General features: G+C 42.4%; 1 protein-coding gene across 1 annotated transcript in view; it reads right to left on the bottom strand.

Annotated features, from left to right (window-relative positions):
• The window catches only part of CELSR1 (cadherin, EGF LAG seven-pass G-type receptor 1), a gene marked incomplete at its 5' end in the record, with an annotated part of 173166 nt that overhangs the window by 11957 nt on the left and 141261 nt on the right, over positions 1-19948 (bottom strand). The window contains 7 exons of the mRNA XM_010581081.1: positions 4418-4592; positions 9469-9669; positions 10085-10211; positions 12663-12830; positions 13169-13370; positions 14561-14704; positions 17923-18106. Of these exons, the coding sequence (XP_010579383.1) occupies positions 4418-4592; positions 9469-9669; positions 10085-10211; positions 12663-12830; positions 13169-13370; positions 14561-14704; positions 17923-18106 (1201 nt within the window). The remainder of the gene's footprint in view (positions 1-4417; positions 4593-9468; positions 9670-10084; positions 10212-12662; positions 12831-13168; positions 13371-14560; positions 14705-17922; positions 18107-19948) is intronic.

Here is a 19948-nt window from a genome sequence, read left to right as displayed (position 1 = left end):
TTGTTGGCCTTCCCCCTGATTCTTACCCATAAACACTAAACCCTATCATCACCGTCGTTAAGCTCTAGACAATCAAAACACCCCCTAACATACAGGGCTATCCCAGCAGCTCTCCTTCCTTGCCTACCCCTTCTGAAGAGTTTATAGCCATCCGTTGCAGCACTCCAGTTGTGTGAGTCATCCCACCATGTTTCCAACTATATCGTAATTTTCCTGCTGCACAATGGCTTCCAGCTCCTCCTGTTTGCTGCCCATGCTGCATGCATTGGTGTAGATGCACTTCAGTTGGGCTATTCATCTTTTTGGGGGGAGAAGCCCTAATTCCTATGTGACTGTTCTCAGGCACTTCCATGGCTTCTAACACATCAATAGCCCTTGTGTCTTTGCTGTCGCATGGCTCTCCATCCCCTGTCTCCACTGAGACGGCAGACTGAAGGACCTCACTAGCACACCATCCCTCAAACATTGGTGTGCTGCCCCCAGGCTTACCTCTAGTGAGCCTGGTTTTATCCCTTTCCCCCTTCAAATCTAGTTTAAAGCTCTTTCAATGAGCCCTGCTAACTCCTGTGCAAAGATACTTTTCCCCCTTTGAGACAGGTGTACCCCACGTGCAGAGGTCTTCCTTCTTCAAGACACCGAAATTGATCCCTACTAGGCCTACGGCCAATGACATATGGTAAATGGCTGCTGCATGTTGTCTGGACATCAGGGGCACCTATTGCTTTGAGCGTATGTCCTGACTCAAGCAGGCGGCCAAGGTTGACGGCAGTGCTGTTCTCTGCAAGGAGAATTCATGTGCACTAATAAACGCCTCTTTTGAATTGAAGCCCATGTGCTTTGATGAAAAGACACTGAAAAAGGGAGAGGTAGCTGCATTTCACTCTTGCTGCTTAAAGCTGGCCCACAGCCAATATTCACATCTGGTACAGGCCTACGGTCTATGAAAATTAAACTGGCTATTTGGCAAAGCAGTGGATATTGGATCTGTTTACTCTGAAATGTGGAATGAGATAGGACTGGTCTCCCTCCTGCTCCCACTGGCCCTTCCACCACCCCCTTCAGCAGTTGCCATCCAGAAAGAATTAGCCATAAATGATTAAGGGACCATAAAGTATTTTATACAGATGTAATTCTATAGACACAGTCTGTTTCCCAGGACTTGATTTCCCCATTAGTGGGAGTTAAACTACAGTTTGACCAAACATCTGGCTCTAAGAGTAATTGGCAGACAGCAACATTTTTTCACTCTCAAAATCCTACCCTAAAGTTGTCCGTTAAACAAATAGGGCAAATTGCACTCTTCAGGTACGTGGTTCAAATTTTACTGCAGTCAACAATATGTGAAATAACACTTTACCCAAAGGCAGAATTAAGCCAATGCAATGTAATATAGAGAATCGTTTTGGCACATCAATTAAACGCTGCAGCCTGGCTGTCCCGAGCAGACTGAGTGTACGGGCTGCGTGATAGCTCACTGACATTGCGGGAACGGGGGCTGGTCCTATGGCCAAGCATCCTGTGGGGACCAGCACCCATCCCAGGAGTGTGCCAAGAGCATGCCGTGGGGAGGTGCTGCCAGAGGGGCATGTTTCGACCCTTCTGAGCTCCCGTGGGCTCAGCAGCTGCACGTGACTCAGGCGACTGTGGGTCAGCCTCACCTCTCTCCTGACTCATCGCCTTGCTTAGTATTCACAGCAAATACCAGATTTGGAAAGTGCTATTTTCTGGGGGATATTGGTTTTAGGGCTACGTAAGAACCTGTTTTAACATGAGCACTGCAGTCTCCATGGCAAAGCAGTTACTGCACACATATGCCAACTGGTTAGTGTGTTGCCATGAAGACATGCAGAACTGGAGGGGTCTTGCTCGGTGCCAAATCCAGCCCTTTGCTCCCGAGGCAAGGAAGTCATAAAATCCCTCTCCTAGATGGATCAAACTACATTTTAAAATGAGCAAGCTTAAAGCAAGTTTAAAACGTTCTACTATTGCTCCCCATGGAGGAATATTCCAGATCCACACTCTTTTGATGGCTGTAAGCCTTCTCCCAACTTCCACCCTACTTTTATTCATGGCAATTTGCTTTTCTATGCTGTGATTAAATGTGGTTCTTCCCTGTTGGAGTGTTCCCTATGTAAATGTTTTACTAAGTTTCTCCCCTGCCTAAAGGTCAAGGTTTCCTTCTGCAAGTAGCCTGGTCCCATCACAGATGCCTTAGGACCACTATGTCCCAGCTTGAAATGAATGTCAGTTTGAGCATGAAAAATAGAAAAATAAATAAACAAAACAGAGTAAAGCCACTGCTACTGTAGGTTCATTTTTTTTTTTCAGGATAGCTATGATAAAGATGAAATGGGCTAGATATTTATCTTTCAAATAAAACAAAACAGTCCTTTGGATGTCCAAGACTAAAATTCCTTCCCATATCTAGACTTTTCCACTATTAAGAAACATACACAATCCTTCTCTCATAAAGAATCAAAAAGAAATTGTGTTTAAGATGGATGTTATGAAGTTGAAACCTTTTTACTGTTTAGATACTAGAAGTTAAAATTTATAAAAGAAGTTTATTTAAAATATATACAGTAATGAAGTTATCCAGGGGCAAGAAATCCCACATTGTGCTATTTATGATAAAATAATTTTCTCTTCAGATGATTTCTAAACCTGGAAGAGCAAACTAAAGGCTTAGTTTTCTTTATCCTTTGTTTCAAAAAAATCCTCTGACTTGCAGTAATAGGGACCTGACTTTTCATTTAAATGAACTGCAAATTCAGTAGATTCAGAGATTAAATTACAGGACACAACCTGGAACCATAACTTGTGGTTTTAAAAGTGTAAAATAGTTCTATATCACAGAGAACAATATCTAAGTAGAAAAAGTAAAAATGGTGTACTTGTAATATTTAGATTGCACAATACTGCTGTTGAGGTCTGAATTAATTTCAAATTCCAGAGAGAAACTAAACATGAAACAGAGAATCTGTCTGACAAAATTCTTCTAAAGAGTTATGTGTTCTGAAATGCAAATTGTTTATTGCTATTTAATGATAACACTTCATTTCTACCAGAAATGACGCTGCCAATTATCTGATTGCACTTAAACGTTCCTGAATATCCTGCAGTAGTCCTGTATGTACTGATAAAAATTATGCAGGTCTGAAATATTTTAGAAGTTCAAGGACAATTTCTATTTAAAATGCCAGGGATATGTCTAGAGTGGCAGACCCTTCTGGGCTCTGCCTTCCACTGTGTTCTGGATAAATTGATAGAAGTAGAAATTATTTATGCACAAGGTGTTATGGAAAAAACTTACCAGCTTTCCAGAGAGAGATCTAAACTGTACTAACGTATGCTATGTTTTCGTATTACACTTTCTTAAGTCACACAGAAAAAAACCCCCATATATTTTTAAGTCTAACTTGTTCCATAATATTTTTCCAAGTGTATATGAGTGATAGCTATTTGTTTGATCTGAGAGACATCTAAACCTCTGTCATTGCTGACAGTATGTTGTCATCTGTAAAAATAAAAGTAACTAGATAAAGGTTAACTGTCTGCCTATGATCTGACTTCCCATATGGCAACAGATATATGCTGAAATAGTTGAACCAAAAAACCCTGTTCCAACTGTTCTGCAGAGCGCACTTCCTGAGGAGCTGTCTGCCTGAATTAACGCAGCACCATGTGCTTAGGGTAGCACTGGAAATGTCTGATTGCAAAAATAGGCATGGTGAGGGCGGAGATGGATGTGCTCCTGTGGATCTCCCTGGAACAGTTTAAAAGATTACTGCCTCCAGCTTTTCATTACTTTTCCTCTACTGGAAGTTATTGCCTTTGTATCTGAAATGAAGTAAAAGGCTGCTTGAGTATTCCTAGCTTGTTTTTATGCCAAGTAAAACAGAACTGCTGAAATCCCCTTCGGGGAGCATTTGCTGCTGGTCGAGGGTAGGCAATGGGAACATCCAGTGAAGGGCAGTAATGTCCTGTGGGCAGCATTGCTTCTGAAGCCACTGCAGCTACCTGCCCAAGAGACCATGTGTCCATATCCCGAGGTACCAGCACAGGGAAAGAAAATTTATGAAGGCAACCAGCGAAGTTGTTAAAATAAAAATACTGTTATTCCCTAGCAATGTTATCAAGTCCTGTTTTAATCTGGGTGCAATTGTGTTTATGTTATTGTAAACCTGTCATATCACTTCAACAACTGAGGCAACAGACATTTGGTACACAGATCTGCCAAATTCAGGCTGACTTCTGCTAGACATGATTTGGTGTTGCCCTCATTCGGGAAAACACTGAAGTGACAGCAGAAGTTGAGTGCACCCATAGCTGTCTTGGATAAGATAACTTTCCTGAGTCTGGCCAGTGAAGATGGCAGGGAAGGGAAATGAAGCTGTTTTGGGGTGGTTGAGGGTACCTGTTATGATGGCAGGAATGCCCCAGCCAACAACGTAGTAGAACCGCATGTGCCCGAAGTTGATGTTCCTCACTTCAGTCAGCATCCGGTAGATGTGGAGCTGCTCCACGAACATCCATGCAAAGGTGCTCATGTAGAAATAATGCAGGAGGATGGCAATCACGGTACACACAAACTGCAGAAGGGAAAGGGCAGGGAAATTAGAGTTGCTCTTCTGAATCACAGCCTGGTGACTTACCGGCTCCCCTGTGAAGCTAAAGGCAAGTGTAATACAAAGGTTTTGGCAGAACAAATATACTGCCATTAATTAAGTTTTTCAGAGTTTCAGAAAAGCTGTTAGTATTGTGAAAGTTTGTGTTGTTTTTTTTTTTTTTTTTAAATTATGTGGCCCGTTCTGAGTCTGGTTCAGCTTTACCCTATCAAACCAACATGCAGTTTGGTCACTGCCCTTGCCCTCCACCTTCTGTGGCTAATTTCTCTGTGCATATTTGCTGCAAAGGTGAGGATTTTGGCTATTCTGACCACATTCCTTTTGCTCACAGGAGAGGCAGGGCTGGTAGAGCTCCTGGCTCTTTCTCCTGGTGCAGAGCAGGAGGTGGGGATGCTCCTAGGGAGGCTGCAGACCCTCTGCCCTGCCTCGTGTATGAGTCTCGCCTGCACAATGCCAGTACATTGAATTCAGCCACAGTGTGTTTAACTGCATCAGCTACACCGGTCTCACTGCAAAGCCAACAAATTGCTCCAGAGAATGGCCACCCTCAGCCCTGCACTGACTCAGTGTCTCCCGTTTCCACATCAAGGGCCATGCTATAGGTTTTTCTGCTACTTCATTCTTGCCAGCAGGAGAGATATCTCTCTCCAAGGAAGTGTGCTATTTTGGTACAGTTTTGTTTTGTTTTAAAGTAGACCACGTGTTGTGCTTGATATTAGTAGATAAAAAAGAAACTCTCCTTGTGTTTGGCAGAGGTGGAGGGGAGGTGTGAGAAGATCTTAGGTCTTCAGTTTCAGACTAGTCCCTAAGAAAGTCCTTCTTGCTCTGAAAAACTTCACATCTGGAGACAGAAATCCATGAAGCTTCAGCCCAGGAAAAGTGAACGTGCTGAACATGAGCAATGGATGATCTGTAGACTTTAACCAAAGAAATCCAGTCTTTCTCTCAGGAATTTTCTTATCAGTTAAATGAAATGTCTGTCCCAAAAACAGGCAAAATTCGATGTGATCTCATGATCTAAGATCAGATCAGCAGACCATTTTGCCCCATGTGTCTGTGTCATATGTCTGAAAAGGTCTGTTCCATCTACAGCTCCTGGGACTCTTTTAAAAAAATAAAATAAAATTGAGAAGCAAAAGCATGGATGCATCCATGGGGTAAGGCAGTGGCCATCTCTTTTGTACTTGCAGTTCTGTCCTGCACCGATGAACCCTACAGACCTTGCACATCTATATTTCAACACGTCATGGAGGATGCCTGGCCATTACCACTGGATTAAAATGATGCAGCCAGAAGTAGGTCACCACCTACTCCCCAGATCAATCTTTTACCTAATGTTGAAATCAGAGTATTTGACTACAAAGCGGGAGAGTGGCTTCTAGGCTCTACCTGGCTTGAGCAGGGGTGTTAACCCCCTTCTTGTCCACTGCAGAAAATTGCCCTAACTGCCAGGCTGTAGGATACTCTGTGTCCAGAAATGCTCAGCTCTACCCTCCTCTTGAGGCTGTGCTACTTGCAGTCAGGCACAAAAGTCATGAGGACAAAAAGAAAGCAGGCTAGTGCTGGCTGGGTAGTTCACATCTTCGGCTAGGAACAAGGGGAATCTGGAGCTTCCAGTCTCAGGTTTGGATTTGGTTTTTATCCTGTATCAGCAGCACAAAGTGGACCGCTCAGCTCTGCCAGGCTGAGAGCAGCAAAAATGAAGGACCTGCTGAAAATAAAGAGACTCGGTCCTTAGTGTGACTAGGAGTAACAGCTACAGTGGGCAAACTGGTAGCTGAAGTCATCTTTGTGACCGAATGGCCACCTTGAAACCTCTCACCTTCAGAGTTGCACTTCTGTAGTATCTGGTAACCAGCTCTCCCTCCCGACTTAACAGTTTGATGGGTGAAAACAGTAATGACCACAAGCATCTGACAACTGAATTGAAATCTCACCATTAACCTTCTCCTTTCAGAAGCAAAGCAAAGGATTTTGCCAAGGATCTGCTGATAAGCTTGAATTAAGAGCACTTTATGTAAGCATTCAATTTTTGTTTCAAAATATTTTACATTGTGTTTTGGAACCATTTGTTCCCATGCAGCACTGACCCCGCTTTCAGATTTTGGCATGACTTTTTAGTGTTTTTTCATGGTATAATGCTCAGAAATGTAAGTTTCCCTGTTTAACTTTGCTGAGTGAAGGAATCATACAAAGACCTCCAACTTTCTGGATTCACTTACTGCATCAGCTTTATTATAACACCAAGTGTTATTGAAAATGTAGCTCACCAAATAAAAGACCTTTCTTCCCTCTATGTAAGCAGGGCTTTTTTTGTTCCTACTCGCACATGCATATGAGTAGACTGCTGCCCTGAACATTACCTTTTTCAGGTAAGAAAAAAGAAAGAAAATAAATCACTTTCTATCAATAGTCCAGGGAAAGATTAAAACCTCACCCAGAAATGTGACTGTTAATTTACAGAAACCCATAAAGAGCAGGCTGGGTGCCAAGCAGCGCAGCATTATTTGTGCTCCAGCATTCTTTACCTCTTTATGTTCATCAGTGCATGACTCGTTAGACAACTCTCATTCCATACGGACAGATGAATAATTGTCTCAAGCAGACATGGCTTACAGCCCTCCTAACTTCTCAAATTGAGTGGGTAGGCTGTAAGGAGAGGCTTTCTGGTGTTTGAAATATATTCTGTAACTTAAAGATCTTTGTAAGTAGGTTAAAGGTTTGGGGTGTTTCACTGAGTCCTGGTAACAGTACAGGACACGATCACACCATGAGCCCCAAAGCATGAAAATGAGAAGGAGCAAAAGAGAACAATCTCACCAAGTATGACCATTAGTATTTGTCATATTGCTGTTATGAACTGGTTTACTACTCTTATAAACCTTTGCTTGGTGCTTCATGATACTATGAAAGGAATCTGGAAATGAGAAGCCATCATTTACTGCATAATTTTGGGTAAGATTCTGCAGGGATGTGGGCTTGGCCCCCTGCTCCTCAGTATTCATGTTGGAGAACTGAAAGAGTATAAACTCCTTGCTAGTGAAATGCAGTGAAGAATGAGTGGTGTGCTGAAGAAGGCATGGGAAAGGTCAAGTTACATGGAGTGCTGTGGATCAGTTGGCAAGGTGAGTTCATCTGAGCAAAGTTATTTTAATATGCAAACTTGTATATTATGAAACGAAGACAACATGGGTCACACATGACATGAGACCATATCCCAGATGGCAGGTCAGATCTCACCATAGCAGCAGATACGGAAGCGGAGTTCCTGATCAGGGGAATATCGGGATATGGGACTGGAAGTGACACTACCAGCTGGAAAGTTTTATCCAGTTTAGCATTCACAGCTTTTCAAAAGGTAAAGTGGGGGAATAAAATCCAGAAAAATGGCAACAGAGTAACCTGAATCTTAGAAACTGAAGTATTTAAGCAGCTTAATTTTATTTAGTTTTCCAAAAGAAATACTATTGAACAGAGGCTTCCTGGGAAGATTATTTTTATAAGAGAGGTCTTTCAAATTTCCTAGGAAAAGGTCTTGACAGCACTCAGTTACTGGAAGCTGAAATTAGACAAGGTCAGATACTTTCTAAAATGTATGTTATGGCTAAATGGATATTAGAACCCAGTGTGACACTTTTGGCTTAAGTTATATAGCAAGTGAGGCTGTGTGGTTAGACACCATGGTGTAATTACCATAACAGCGATGATACTCATTGAATGTAGGCATATTCTCCCATTTCTGCTGCTTGGACAATGTGGAAACAGCATGGTTAATTTTTTTTTTTTTTTGGTGTGTTTTCATCTCAAGATTTTACTTGCCTCTCAAAAATTTAGGTTGAAACATGTACAGTACTGGATTTCTAGATAATAAATTTTCTTCAGAGCCTTCAGATAATCCCTACGCTAACATTTTGAATATTTTTCGTATCTGTTAAGGACGTACTTTTTACTGCATGTCATCCCCCATCTGTCTAGTGCCTGTTTGGTACAGGCGACTGTGAAGCTTGGCAGTGCTGGAACCCTTGCCTGCTTGTCTCCTACCTGTCTGCATGGCAATCATGACTTTTGAGATGGGTACTACTGAGACTCTGCAGCAATACTACATACAATGCTACATAGTTAAGATAGCAATGAGGTCCTAGGAACAGAACATACACACTTCATGTGTGGCGTATATCTCATATTCAGTCCATTCATAGCTTGGGTTTCTTGACATGCACAACGCTTAAGGTGCCTGCACTAAGCTTTGGCAACAGATATGATGGGCTGAAGCCAACAATCACTGTGCCTGGAAGGCACAAAGCAAAGCGACAGGTTTCCTACTGATTCTTGGATGTAGCAAGCTGTCCCATGCCTGGCAAGTGGCTTCTCCAGAATGGCCATGGCGGGTGTGCAACATGCATATTAGCACCTGCACAGCAACACATAGTTAACGACCTACCAGTCAACACCAGGAGCCGTTTGGGCTTGTGAGGTACCTGCTGCAGGAGAAACTGGAGAGCCTCCTACTGAACAGACAAAGCAAGACAGAAAACATACTGATAGAAAGGAAGGAAGAAATCAGTATTCAGGGTTCAGTTCCTGGGACAAGCCTTTAACAGGGCTGCTGTCATATATTCTCTGAAAATAAGATATAGTCCTGTCTCCTGGCATTGCTATTAATCACATAAAACACACAAGAATATATTAAAAGTCTGATGTTTTTCAAATGACTGTTGAGGCCAAGCAGAAGTAAAGAAGAAGAGAAAGTGAAACAGATGGGAGCAGGTAGAAGTTGCAATATGAACCCCCTGATTTAAAGCTTGACAACAACTCTAGCAAGAAGCAGAGTAACTCTTACCGGGTTTTCAGTCTGGTTGATTCCAATAAGAAAGACAAGCTCAGAGAAGAAAAGGGCAGCCACCAGGTTTTTGTGGATACTGTGCAAATTGGAACGTAGTGTGCGGATCAGGACCAGCAGTATGAAGGTGATCAGCAAAGCCACCAGCGAGATGGATACGGTTGTGTAAGTGACGATCTTCAGAGGAAGCACCTCCCCATTCTGTAGAAAGACAGACTAACAGGACCTCTGGGAGTTTTTCCTTCCTTTCCCTCCGATCAAATCTACTACTCGCAATGTCAATGTTTTCATTACTACTGAGTTAATATACAGATTTGCTTTAGGACCAACAGGAGTGGACAACGCCACCTCTTAAGTCACTCAACATGTCGAGTGTGTAGGGGCAGCACCCAGAGGGTGCAGTAACCAGGTAAGAAGCTCCTTTCAGCAGACCCAACGGTGAGTGCTGTCAGTCATAGGGCAATGCACTCCTGACACACTGCAACATGGGACTGATCCACTGACGATGCTCTGAGTCATGCTCAAAGCTCAAGCTCAAGCTCTGAATCAAAGCTTTTGAAAACCAAAGCCCTCGAAAACAAAAGCCCTCAAAAATCATGAGCCTGACATCACCCACCTCTCGTTTCGAAATGTCCATCAGGACGGCAAAGCTGGTTATATGGTTGCACTGGCAAGCGATATGGCTCTGGTTTCTGGAAAACAGCTCACATCCTCTGGAGGACCAGGCACCTGTCCCACCAATCCTGCAGGGAAAAAAGGCATTTCTGAGAGCCGTCCTCTGATCTCGCCTCACCTCCCGCTGCTATTGCTCTCCAGGGCAGCTCTTGCTCCACAACCAGAGAGGACTGTAAGTACCAAGACAGAAATATTTATAGCTGTCACCTGCCTGAAAGAGTATCATCAACTTAAAAAGCCTACAGTTGAAGTAGTTTCTGATATGACAGCTGGCTTTGCTGGCCAGATTTGGTGGTTTTATAACAATCTGTTTTGAGTTTAAAAAAAAAAAAAAAAGTTAGCTTTTGGGTCAGTGACCACACAAGCAATATGGGGAAGCAATTGCACAGAGCAAACTGGCTGTAACAAAGGTAAAAAATACCAAAATCACAGAGAGATACATGTTTTTGAGCCATCTCTATTTCCCTAGATCTAGACACTGCTTGTAGAGCTCTTATGTGAAATATGTTTCAGCAGTAATATGATTTCGTTATAGTGTTCCTCTGAAAAGTACACAAGAAAAGGTTAAAACCAGTAAATATTTCATATCAGGAGATCTCTTGTATTAACACTGGGGAGGAACTGCTCGCTTAAGAATTCTTCCCTGTGCAGCCTTGGTTAACTCCAGCGACTTCAGAAATTATTCTGTATCAATATTAATTATTCTATTCTGAAGTTAATGAGTAACAAAAATAGTCTTGTAGTTACTGAAAGAGTTTTTAATTAGCTATGACAGGACATCCTTTTTCATGCAGCAATAAAATATTAATTAAAAAGTTTTAATATAACTTTCTCTTGAAAAGTACTCACTTTTTAAAAATGCTTTCATTACATGCAGTTTAAGAGCTGCTTTTCAACTGTGGCTGCAGGAAGACGTAACACAGACAACAATGCCATTGAAGTTGCCAGCAAATAGCTAATAGATGAATCACTTTAGAACTAATGAGTTATTCAAGCCCATACAATGTTTAAAAATTTATGAAAAAGGACTTGCCATTCCCTCATAATTGGCAGAATCATCTGTACATACAAGCAAGTACACTACTTTACATGCAGGCAAATGGAGTACTTTATTATTGCGAACATAACAGATTTCTGTTGCTTCTTCGATCCTTTCAATGATATAATCTCCTGAAGCTTTTGACTAGGAGGCAAACACTTCCTAGGTTAGTTTGCTCTTTTATTTCCAGCACAGGATATTGCTTTTTAATGGATTTTTCCATAGGTTTACTAGAGTTTTTGGGTTATTAGGAAACAAGTAACAGCTATTCCTCATACCCTGGGCAGACAATATCCTCTCACTATATACCTGGTTTTACGGCTGAAAATTGCATTATATATGTGATAGTTACCATATTGTGAAATCATAACATGCAGAGCATGTAGTTACCTCTCAACACATTTTCTTTTGTTTTATCCACACTCTTGAAATATATCCAACAGGACTGTGCTGTTTCCACAGTGCCATGAACCCAACAAAACACTTACAAGCATATACAGTTCTTAACATTTTTCACATTTTCAAGAAAAATATGTCTGTATCTTTAATTTTACTGAATACAAAAGACCCAAATGAACCATTTTCAGAATATTTTATCCTTTCCCTCACACTTCCCTCCTAGAGAGTCAAATACTCTCTCCTTATGTTCTGCTTATGTATTACGATTGCTTCCTATCAACTGGAAAAGGTCTAAGGTCCCAAAGAAAGTATTTCCTCTCCCACCAATTTTTCACTAAAATAAATGAAAGCAAATCCATAATAGTTGATGGAATGAAAGGTAAGTTGCTTCTTATCAGTAGAACTGTCTTTGGGTTGACTTTTGATTTAAAAATTCAAGATTAAAAAATTTATAATCTTTACTCATATAGTTTTATCTGCAAAACCTCAGACCTCCTTTATACCAACATGAAGACTTGGTTTTGTAATTTTTTTACACTGGCCCTGGCATCAAGGGTGGGTGCCTCCTTGCCATGGACTCTGTCCATAGTCACTGCAGTGTAACAGGAGAAGATTCAGTCCATGTGAGAACTGAATCATCTCCTGGAGATGCTGTCCTAAAAAGAGGGCATGGGGCAATGAGAGTCCTGACTTAGGGACCTCAGATGAGTCATGAATTCAGGCACTGGCATCGGACCATGCCTGTCCAGATACACATCTGTGGGAAAAAATCAGAAGCAAATACAAGGAGATTGTGGGATTTATTATTTCTAGGTGAAATTGAACCCTGCAGAAAGACATGATGGCACTGTGTTTGTTAAAAACCACACGGCTAATCCTTTGTTTGAGGAGTTACGATGATTATTTTCATTTTTCTCAGGTTGGTGGGAAATGACTACATGGCTCTATTCCACCAGAAATCAGTTGCCAGTTGAATAAACTGAGCAAAAAGGGTTTTCCTCCAGAATTATCTTCCTGGGCAGAACTTCTCTGCTACTGAGACAGTTGCCATGCACAGCCCTAAAGCAAGCAGGAGACATACGTGATGGAATGATTCCAGAAGACACAGACGGGCTTTGTTCTCTCCTCTGTTTCCAGCATGGCGTACTCCACTATGATGGGTTTTTCCACCAAGTTGGGAGGAAGCTCCCCGTCACTGTGAATGGCTGTGCTCACTACAGGTGTGTTAATAATAGGGCGATTTGGCAATCTGCAGAAGGAGAAAAATTGCACAGCGATCTGAACATTAAAATGCAAAGCACTGATTTGGTAGGTTCTGAAAAGAAAAGATTCCCAGACACTTCCACTCAGAAAGCAAAGTAGGTAGTAGAATCTGCCTTCCACACAGCTGTGTTTCCAAAAGCTTCTGGCACTACTGACATGGTTATTCTCCCACAGTGTGCCAGAGAAGAAGAAGAGACAGTACTGCGGAGACAACTGCAGCACAGATGACATTTGGTCAGTATAAAAGCAGCTCTGTCTCCCCTGCACACTCAGAGCAAGTGGAAGAAGGGATCTGCACAATTCACAAACAGATCTGAAGTTTACCTCAAGCTCCTTCGGTCAGGATCATAGTTTTCTGGCAGGAGGTGTCCCAGGGATCGGTATATAATGACCATGGCAACAGTATGATGTGTTGAGTCATCTGGGTGTCGCTTCCTTCTCTTTGCAAAAGCACTCTCAGGGCTTAGTGCATCACCGTTCACTTTAGAGGATAATTTTTGATTTGAAGGCTTCATTGTAGGCACTGCTATGGAATTAACACAAATATTAAATTATTTCCACACAACTTTGGAGCTACCATTTAAATTGTGAATTTTGCTTTGCAAAGATACAGAAATATTACTGTTGGTTTAACTCTAGGCTTATAATGCTAATGTTATGTTTGATATTTTCAGTAAAATTTTAGCATATTTCATAGTTATACAGCCGATAATCAAATAACCATTGAACCATGAATAACCATTTAGTCTAGCTAGAAAATAAGCCATTTCTAAGCTAGAAGATCCATAAGTATATAAATACTCTGTGCATGATTTAAGGAGAACATTAAAACAATACATATGCTATTAAATTGCATGTGCCTTTGTATATGGCAAAGCTAGTGTTATGAATACACCAATTGGTCACATGGGATTTCTCCCTGCTAATTGTGTCATATAATGAGCTTTCAATTTTGGCAGCATCTCTTAAAATTCACATTCCCTTTTTTCTTACAGAAAAGATACAAAGCATACAAGCAGGTGCCCTGTTTCTGAGGAAAAAGTCATGAAGTTGTATTAGCTTATTAATTACTATGTGTTGTTTTCAAAAGTGTTACTACTTCCCCATTCGGAGGATATACAGCCATGGTATGTGTATAATTATTGCACTTTGGGTTACCCTCTCTCTCTCTTCCCTTGCCCACGGTAACTTGTGGTTCCTCTCAGCAATCTCTTCAGAGACACTGGGAAGCAAGTATTTCCCCAAGTATTCTCCCTCATCACCCATGTCCCTGCGCAGCTCAAGACTTTTTATTTACTGTCTAGTTCTGATAACACAGCTCTGCTCCCAGATTTGGATTCTCCATCTCTCACACCACCTCCCTCCATCTCTGCAGGGACCGGGGGAAGGTGGCTGCAGGCTCCAGGCAGCCGTCCCATCCAATGCTGGTGGGAACGGAGGCAGAGCATTTCTCTCGCATTGATGGGGCGGTTCGAGGGGCCGCGAGCGAGACCTGACAGGCAGGTACAGCCAGTTACGCAGCCCCCCATGCTCCTGTCACTGCCGGCAGGCAAAATGCCTCAGAAGTATGTGCAGCTGCTCCATCCCTAAATAACGTTCGCTTGTGTAGATGGTCGCCCCGCTCTCACCCTAGTACCACTCCGCTTCGTGAGGATTAATCATGCTTCTTGGGAGCTAGTCAAAACTGCCCTCCGAATGGCAGCAGAAGGGTTTTACCTTTCCTGTCTGAAGGTCTGAACAAAGTATCAGGGAAGACAACAGATGACTCCAGATCTTTTGGATAATCTTCTTTAATCTCATGAAATCGTGGTATTCTAGCTCCCGTGAAATTAGACTTGTCAAAGATGTCAACAGCAATAACTGGGGGAAAAAAAGTTTCCCATAAAATTAACTTCAATGCTTTCAGATATGATATTGTGACAAAAGGAAACATGATTGAAAGGTTAAAATATCTGCACGATGCAGAGAAGACTTTTAAACCCCGAAAGACAAAAGTGAAATTTAATTTCTCTCAATCGATACCTTAAATGACAACTATAAGCTCACGTGTCAGCATTATGTTACATTTATCAAATTATAAATTTATTTTGCAGTGGAAAGGGATTCACAGGACAGTATCTCATACTATGAAAACACTGCTGCAAACATTGGAAATATAGAAGTGGCATGTTCCAATTTCAGACTTGCTTCTTGTTGGGAAGGCTAAATCTGCTGCTTCATAAATATAGTTCTTCTACATCTGTTAAATTGCAAAGTCAGCTAAGCAAAGAAAATAACCTGGATTTTACCTGGGACTACTCCTTAGTCCTCCAGTTCTCCTTCCTCTACACTAGCAGTTTCTCTCTGGCTCACCTCATCAGCTCTGCCTGTTGTTTAACTGCCAAAATATTTAAAAGCAGCTGAGTTGGCTTGAACTTTCCCATTTAAGAGAAGTCATTGAGTGCCAATTTAGAAGTTCTAATAAAAGTGAGAAGCTGGAAGTCCTGGGGGTAACCCTACACCAAAAGCTGTGATCCACTGCAAGTTTCTATATGAAGAAATATCCAAGTTAAGATCTGCAAATTCCCATTCCTTTCCTAGTCTCTAAATAACTCCCAGATGGGCCATTAGGAAACTCCGTTAACACCATGTTCACCTGGAAAAACTTTTCAAAAGAAAACAGACCCCTTTCAGGCCAGAGTTGCCTCATCCTTCCCAAGCTCATGCCTCTTTACTCAGGAAGAACTGGTTGAAAAAAATCAGGATTTACAACCTGCAAGAAATTCTGGATTTGTTTTCATCTCAGTTCAGTTAAAATACTGAGCAGACTTTTTTTCTGAGTGTGAGGATAGAAGTATTTTGATTCTGATAGTCCTGAATCAAAAGGAAATATTTCGTTTTGGTTTATTAAACAGAAATCAAAAGTATATCAGTTTGGCTTAGTTCAACAATAATCCTTCCCCCCTGGAGCTGATGCAGGACTTTATAACTTTGTAGCTTGACTGTCTCATGCCTTTGCTTTTTATGCCCCTATGACTGTGGACAGGAAGCACTCTCAGGACAAAGTTTGTAGGCAAGGGGAAATTCACTTCTTACACCAATGGGTGTAGTTGGGAAAATAAAGATTTTCGGCACATGAGCCCTTCTTCAGGTCTGAAAATAAAGCTGAAGCTTGAAAAGGTAAATACAAGTTCAGGCTGATAACAATTTAGACCACCTCTGAAAGAAAAAACAGCACGCTGCTTGGGAGGGACCTCTGAAGGTCACCCAACTCAGTCTCACCTCCCACTCAGAGCAGGACTATCACCAACATCAGACCAGCTCAGACTGTTGGTACCTGGGGAGAAAATGAAATAGAGAGGGCAGGGGAGAAAAGGGGGAAAGATGCCGACCAGGCTGTGGTTGCTGTGATTCACTTGCCCGTGTACCGCGGGGACACCTGTGAAGTACACCACAGTCCTGCAAGTGCAGGAGCTGCTATTCGTTGTTCAGAGGAGGCATTTACTATGACAGGTGGGGAAGGTGTCTTGGTACGTCTGATGTTTCCTTCTCGGTTTAGACACTGACCCAGTCACAAGTGGTGCTCCCCAGGGCTCAATATTGGGGCCAGTTCTGTTTAATATCTTTATCAATGAACTGGTCAAGGGGATTGAGCGCACCCTTGGGCAGTTTGCAGATGACACCAAGTTGGGAGGGAAGGTTGATCTGCTCGAGGGTAGGAAGGCTCTACAGAGGGATCTGGACAGGCTGGGTCGATGGGCTGAGGCCAACTCTATGAGGTTGAACAAGGCCAAGTGCTGGGTCTCACACTTGGGTCACAACAACCCCATGCAACGCTACAGGCTGGGGGAAGAGTGGCTGGAAAGCTGCCCGGCAGAAAAGGACCTGGGGGGTGTTGCTTGACAGCCAGTTGATCATGAGCCAGCAGTGTGCCCAGGTGGCCAAGAAGGCCAACAGCATCCTGGCCTATATCAGCAATGGTGTGGCCAGCAGGACTAGGGAAGTGATTGTCCCCCTGTACTCAGCACTGGTGAGGCTGCACCTCTAGCACTGTGTCCAGTTTTGGGCCCCTCACTACAGGAAAGACATTGAGGTGCTGGAGCGTGTCCAGAGAAGGGCAACGAAGCTGGTGAAGGGTCTAGAGCACAAGACCTATGAGGAGTGGCTGAGGGAACTGGAGTTGTTTACTCTGGAGAAAAGGAGGCTGAGGGGAGACCTTATCGCTCCCTACAACTACCAGAAAGGAGGTTGTAGTGAGGTGGGTGTTGGTCTCTTCACCAAAGTAACAAGTGATAGGACAAGAGGAAATAGCCTCAAGTTGCACCAGGGGAGGTTTAGATTGGATATTAAGAACAATTTCTTCACCGAAAGGGTTGTGAAGCATTGGAACAGGCTGCCCAGGGAAGTGGTTGAGTCACCATCCCTGGAGGGATTTAAAAGACGTGTAGACTTGGTGCTTAGGGACATGGTTTAGTGGTGGACTTGGTAGTGTTAGGTTAATGGTTGGACTCAATGATCTTAAAGGTCTTTTCCAACCTAAATGATTCTATGATTCTAAGGATATTTTGGACCCCAAGGATTTTGCTCTGATGATGGGTTTTTGCAAGGCTGGGAGGGCAATTGAAGGCTTGGGTGGGTGATTCTGAAAAAATACTGAAAATTCTGAAAATCAGAGGTATACGATCAATAGCAGGGTTTCTTTTGTACTGCGGTAATTCTTCAAGTGGTGGTGGTGTGATTCTTTCTAAAATGGGATCTACTATGTTCAACTGTACTAGGTGGTCTCAAAATGCATTACCTTTACTTGCAAACTTTGTCCTTCCGACCATCTGTACACTACTGTGGCTCAACAAAATGCCGCACGGAGCAGTGGCATGGTCCAGAGGGAAAACAGATCAGACATCTCCCAGGAGGCCCCCATGGCAACGGAGAGATATGGATCAAGGCTCAATTGACTTGAAATGAATGAACTGATCAGATTAGAAAATCCAAGTATGCTGTTTCTCAGTGGGTACTACTAAAACAAATAGCTAGAACCTCTATCCAGCACATTTTTAAAGCTCTAATACAAAATGGCAGTTTTCAACACAGATACTCACTCATGTTAGTGGCGACAATGACAAAAGGTCTCATGTAAGTTTTCTTCATGTTCTGGGCCACGTTGTTGAAATATTCCTCATAGTGCCTGAGCAGATGAGCCGTGCCACCCTCTGTTCGCTGAATTTGCTCCCAGTGCTCCTTATTGCTGGGATCCAGTAGAGCACTACCCACTTTGATAATATTCTGAGAAACAAAGTACAAGCCTAAATTATGAAGCAAACAAAGCGCTGGGTTTCAAGTGAGGAATATTGAAAATGATTGGCATTACTGCCTCAGGTGAGTGTATAATGAAATATGTTAATGCAGGCATGTTCTACTGCAGCCGTATGAAAATATGCACACCAGTTACTCACCCTGAGGTTTTTTTGTTACATAAAGCAAATCCCTCCAAACTTTTTATGAGCAAAGTAAGCCAAAATTGCAGGCTGCAAGAGAACTGCCTACTTTCTTTCCCCTTTATGACAGGAACCTAGCAAGAAAAAGCAGAAGGAAAACCTAACCATGTTTTCTTCGTCTTGGAGAGACGAGAGACAAGAAAAGCAAAGCGCTTGGTACCTACACTGAAGATCTCCCCCAGAGAAATCAGAATAATGTGATATGTTAAAAATCAAAAGAAAGCCATAGATAGCAATATTGCTTTCTCTTTTGATTTTTTTTAACTTTGTTGATTCTTGGATAACTAGGACAAATTACATGGTGAACAATGACAACAGCGAATATTAACTTGCATATACAAACTTGAAATTACATAGGAAAACTTAAATCGTGTTGTTCTCCCCCCATTTTTATGTTGCTTGCAAATGGTGTTAAAAAGGAAGTTCTGGCTGAGGACCTGGCCCTTCTGCCCTTTCTTACAAGAATGTGCAAAGGGACCCTCAGGCTGAATGGAAGAAGACCCCAAAAGAGAGTGTTAAATGGCTTAAATGGGAAAGGTGCTAGTAAGTTTTTAATCTTGCTGTACGTAAGAACTACACTGTTGTGTCAAAACATAATTCCTAAGTAAGGTAAAATTTGCATAAATGATGGTAGGAATTAATCACCTCAAGCTCTGAAATAGCCAAGACAAATATTTAGGCTTCATTTAGAAGCAGATGGGGAAGACGGTGTATTCTCTAAGTATTGTCTGAGGTTGCAAGCATGTATTTGAGATAAAAGAGGCTGCCATTATGACTACCTTTATCTAGGGTGAGAAGCCATACACGGTTCTCCAGGAACGCAGGAGACACATGCTGTACTTGGTACCAGGCCTCCTTGGTGTTTGTGAATGTTATTTATGTTGTTTTATTACCTATTTTTCAGGCTTCTGCCTGAGACTATAAAAAAAAAAAATCCTTCTGTCCTTGTGCTCCCTCAGCCTAGGATGTTACCTCCTTTTTCCATGAGCTTTACTGATTAGTTTTCAAATTCTTGACCTATCCTAAAAATATTTAGGGAGTTCTTGAAAACACCACCTATATGAGTTTCAGTGCCAAGTGCAGTGAATAATAAATTAAAGCAGAGGTTTCCAAATCAATTTTTTTTTGCTTATTGTTCTTATTTTTACTTAACAAAACATGCTAAAACTGAACTTCCTTCTCAAGATCTGAATGGGGGAATTCATTCACTCCACAGCCTGAAGGTACAAGTTTGTCAGCACAGTGTCTCCTTAGGAAATGAAACACTCTTAAAATCTGGTGCACCTGAAAAGTTATACGTTTCAGAAGTTCTCTGCTCTCTGTTGACCGTACAGCCCAAGACTGAAGAATTTTCTCAGCCACATTTCCTCCTGCTCCCACCTCCCTAGGAAATTCCTCTCCTGGTGCAGTTTGGCCTTGCACAGGGTCTCCAGGTTCACCCCAAAGTCTGCCTGGCCTGGCTGGTCCTCCCAGAGTACTGTGAGCAGCAAGCTGGGTGTAGCACACCTTCAAAGGGAGCCAGGCCACCTTTGGCCAGCACAGAGTCCAGTCTTGGCCCATGGAGGGTTTGTTCCAGCATCCCTACGCTGGTGCCCAAGCTCTGGGCTCTGCTAGCACAGGTCCAGGAGGA

This window comes from Haliaeetus leucocephalus, unplaced genomic scaffold (assembly GCF_000737465.1).
Source record: "Haliaeetus leucocephalus isolate CR32 unplaced genomic scaffold, Haliaeetus_leucocephalus-4.0 Scaffold751, whole genome shotgun sequence".
In the NCBI taxonomy this organism is placed as follows: domain Eukaryota; kingdom Metazoa; phylum Chordata; class Aves; order Accipitriformes; family Accipitridae; genus Haliaeetus; species Haliaeetus leucocephalus.
Note: the sequence above shows the minus strand (reverse complement) of the source record. Positions and strands in the feature narration are given on the sequence as shown.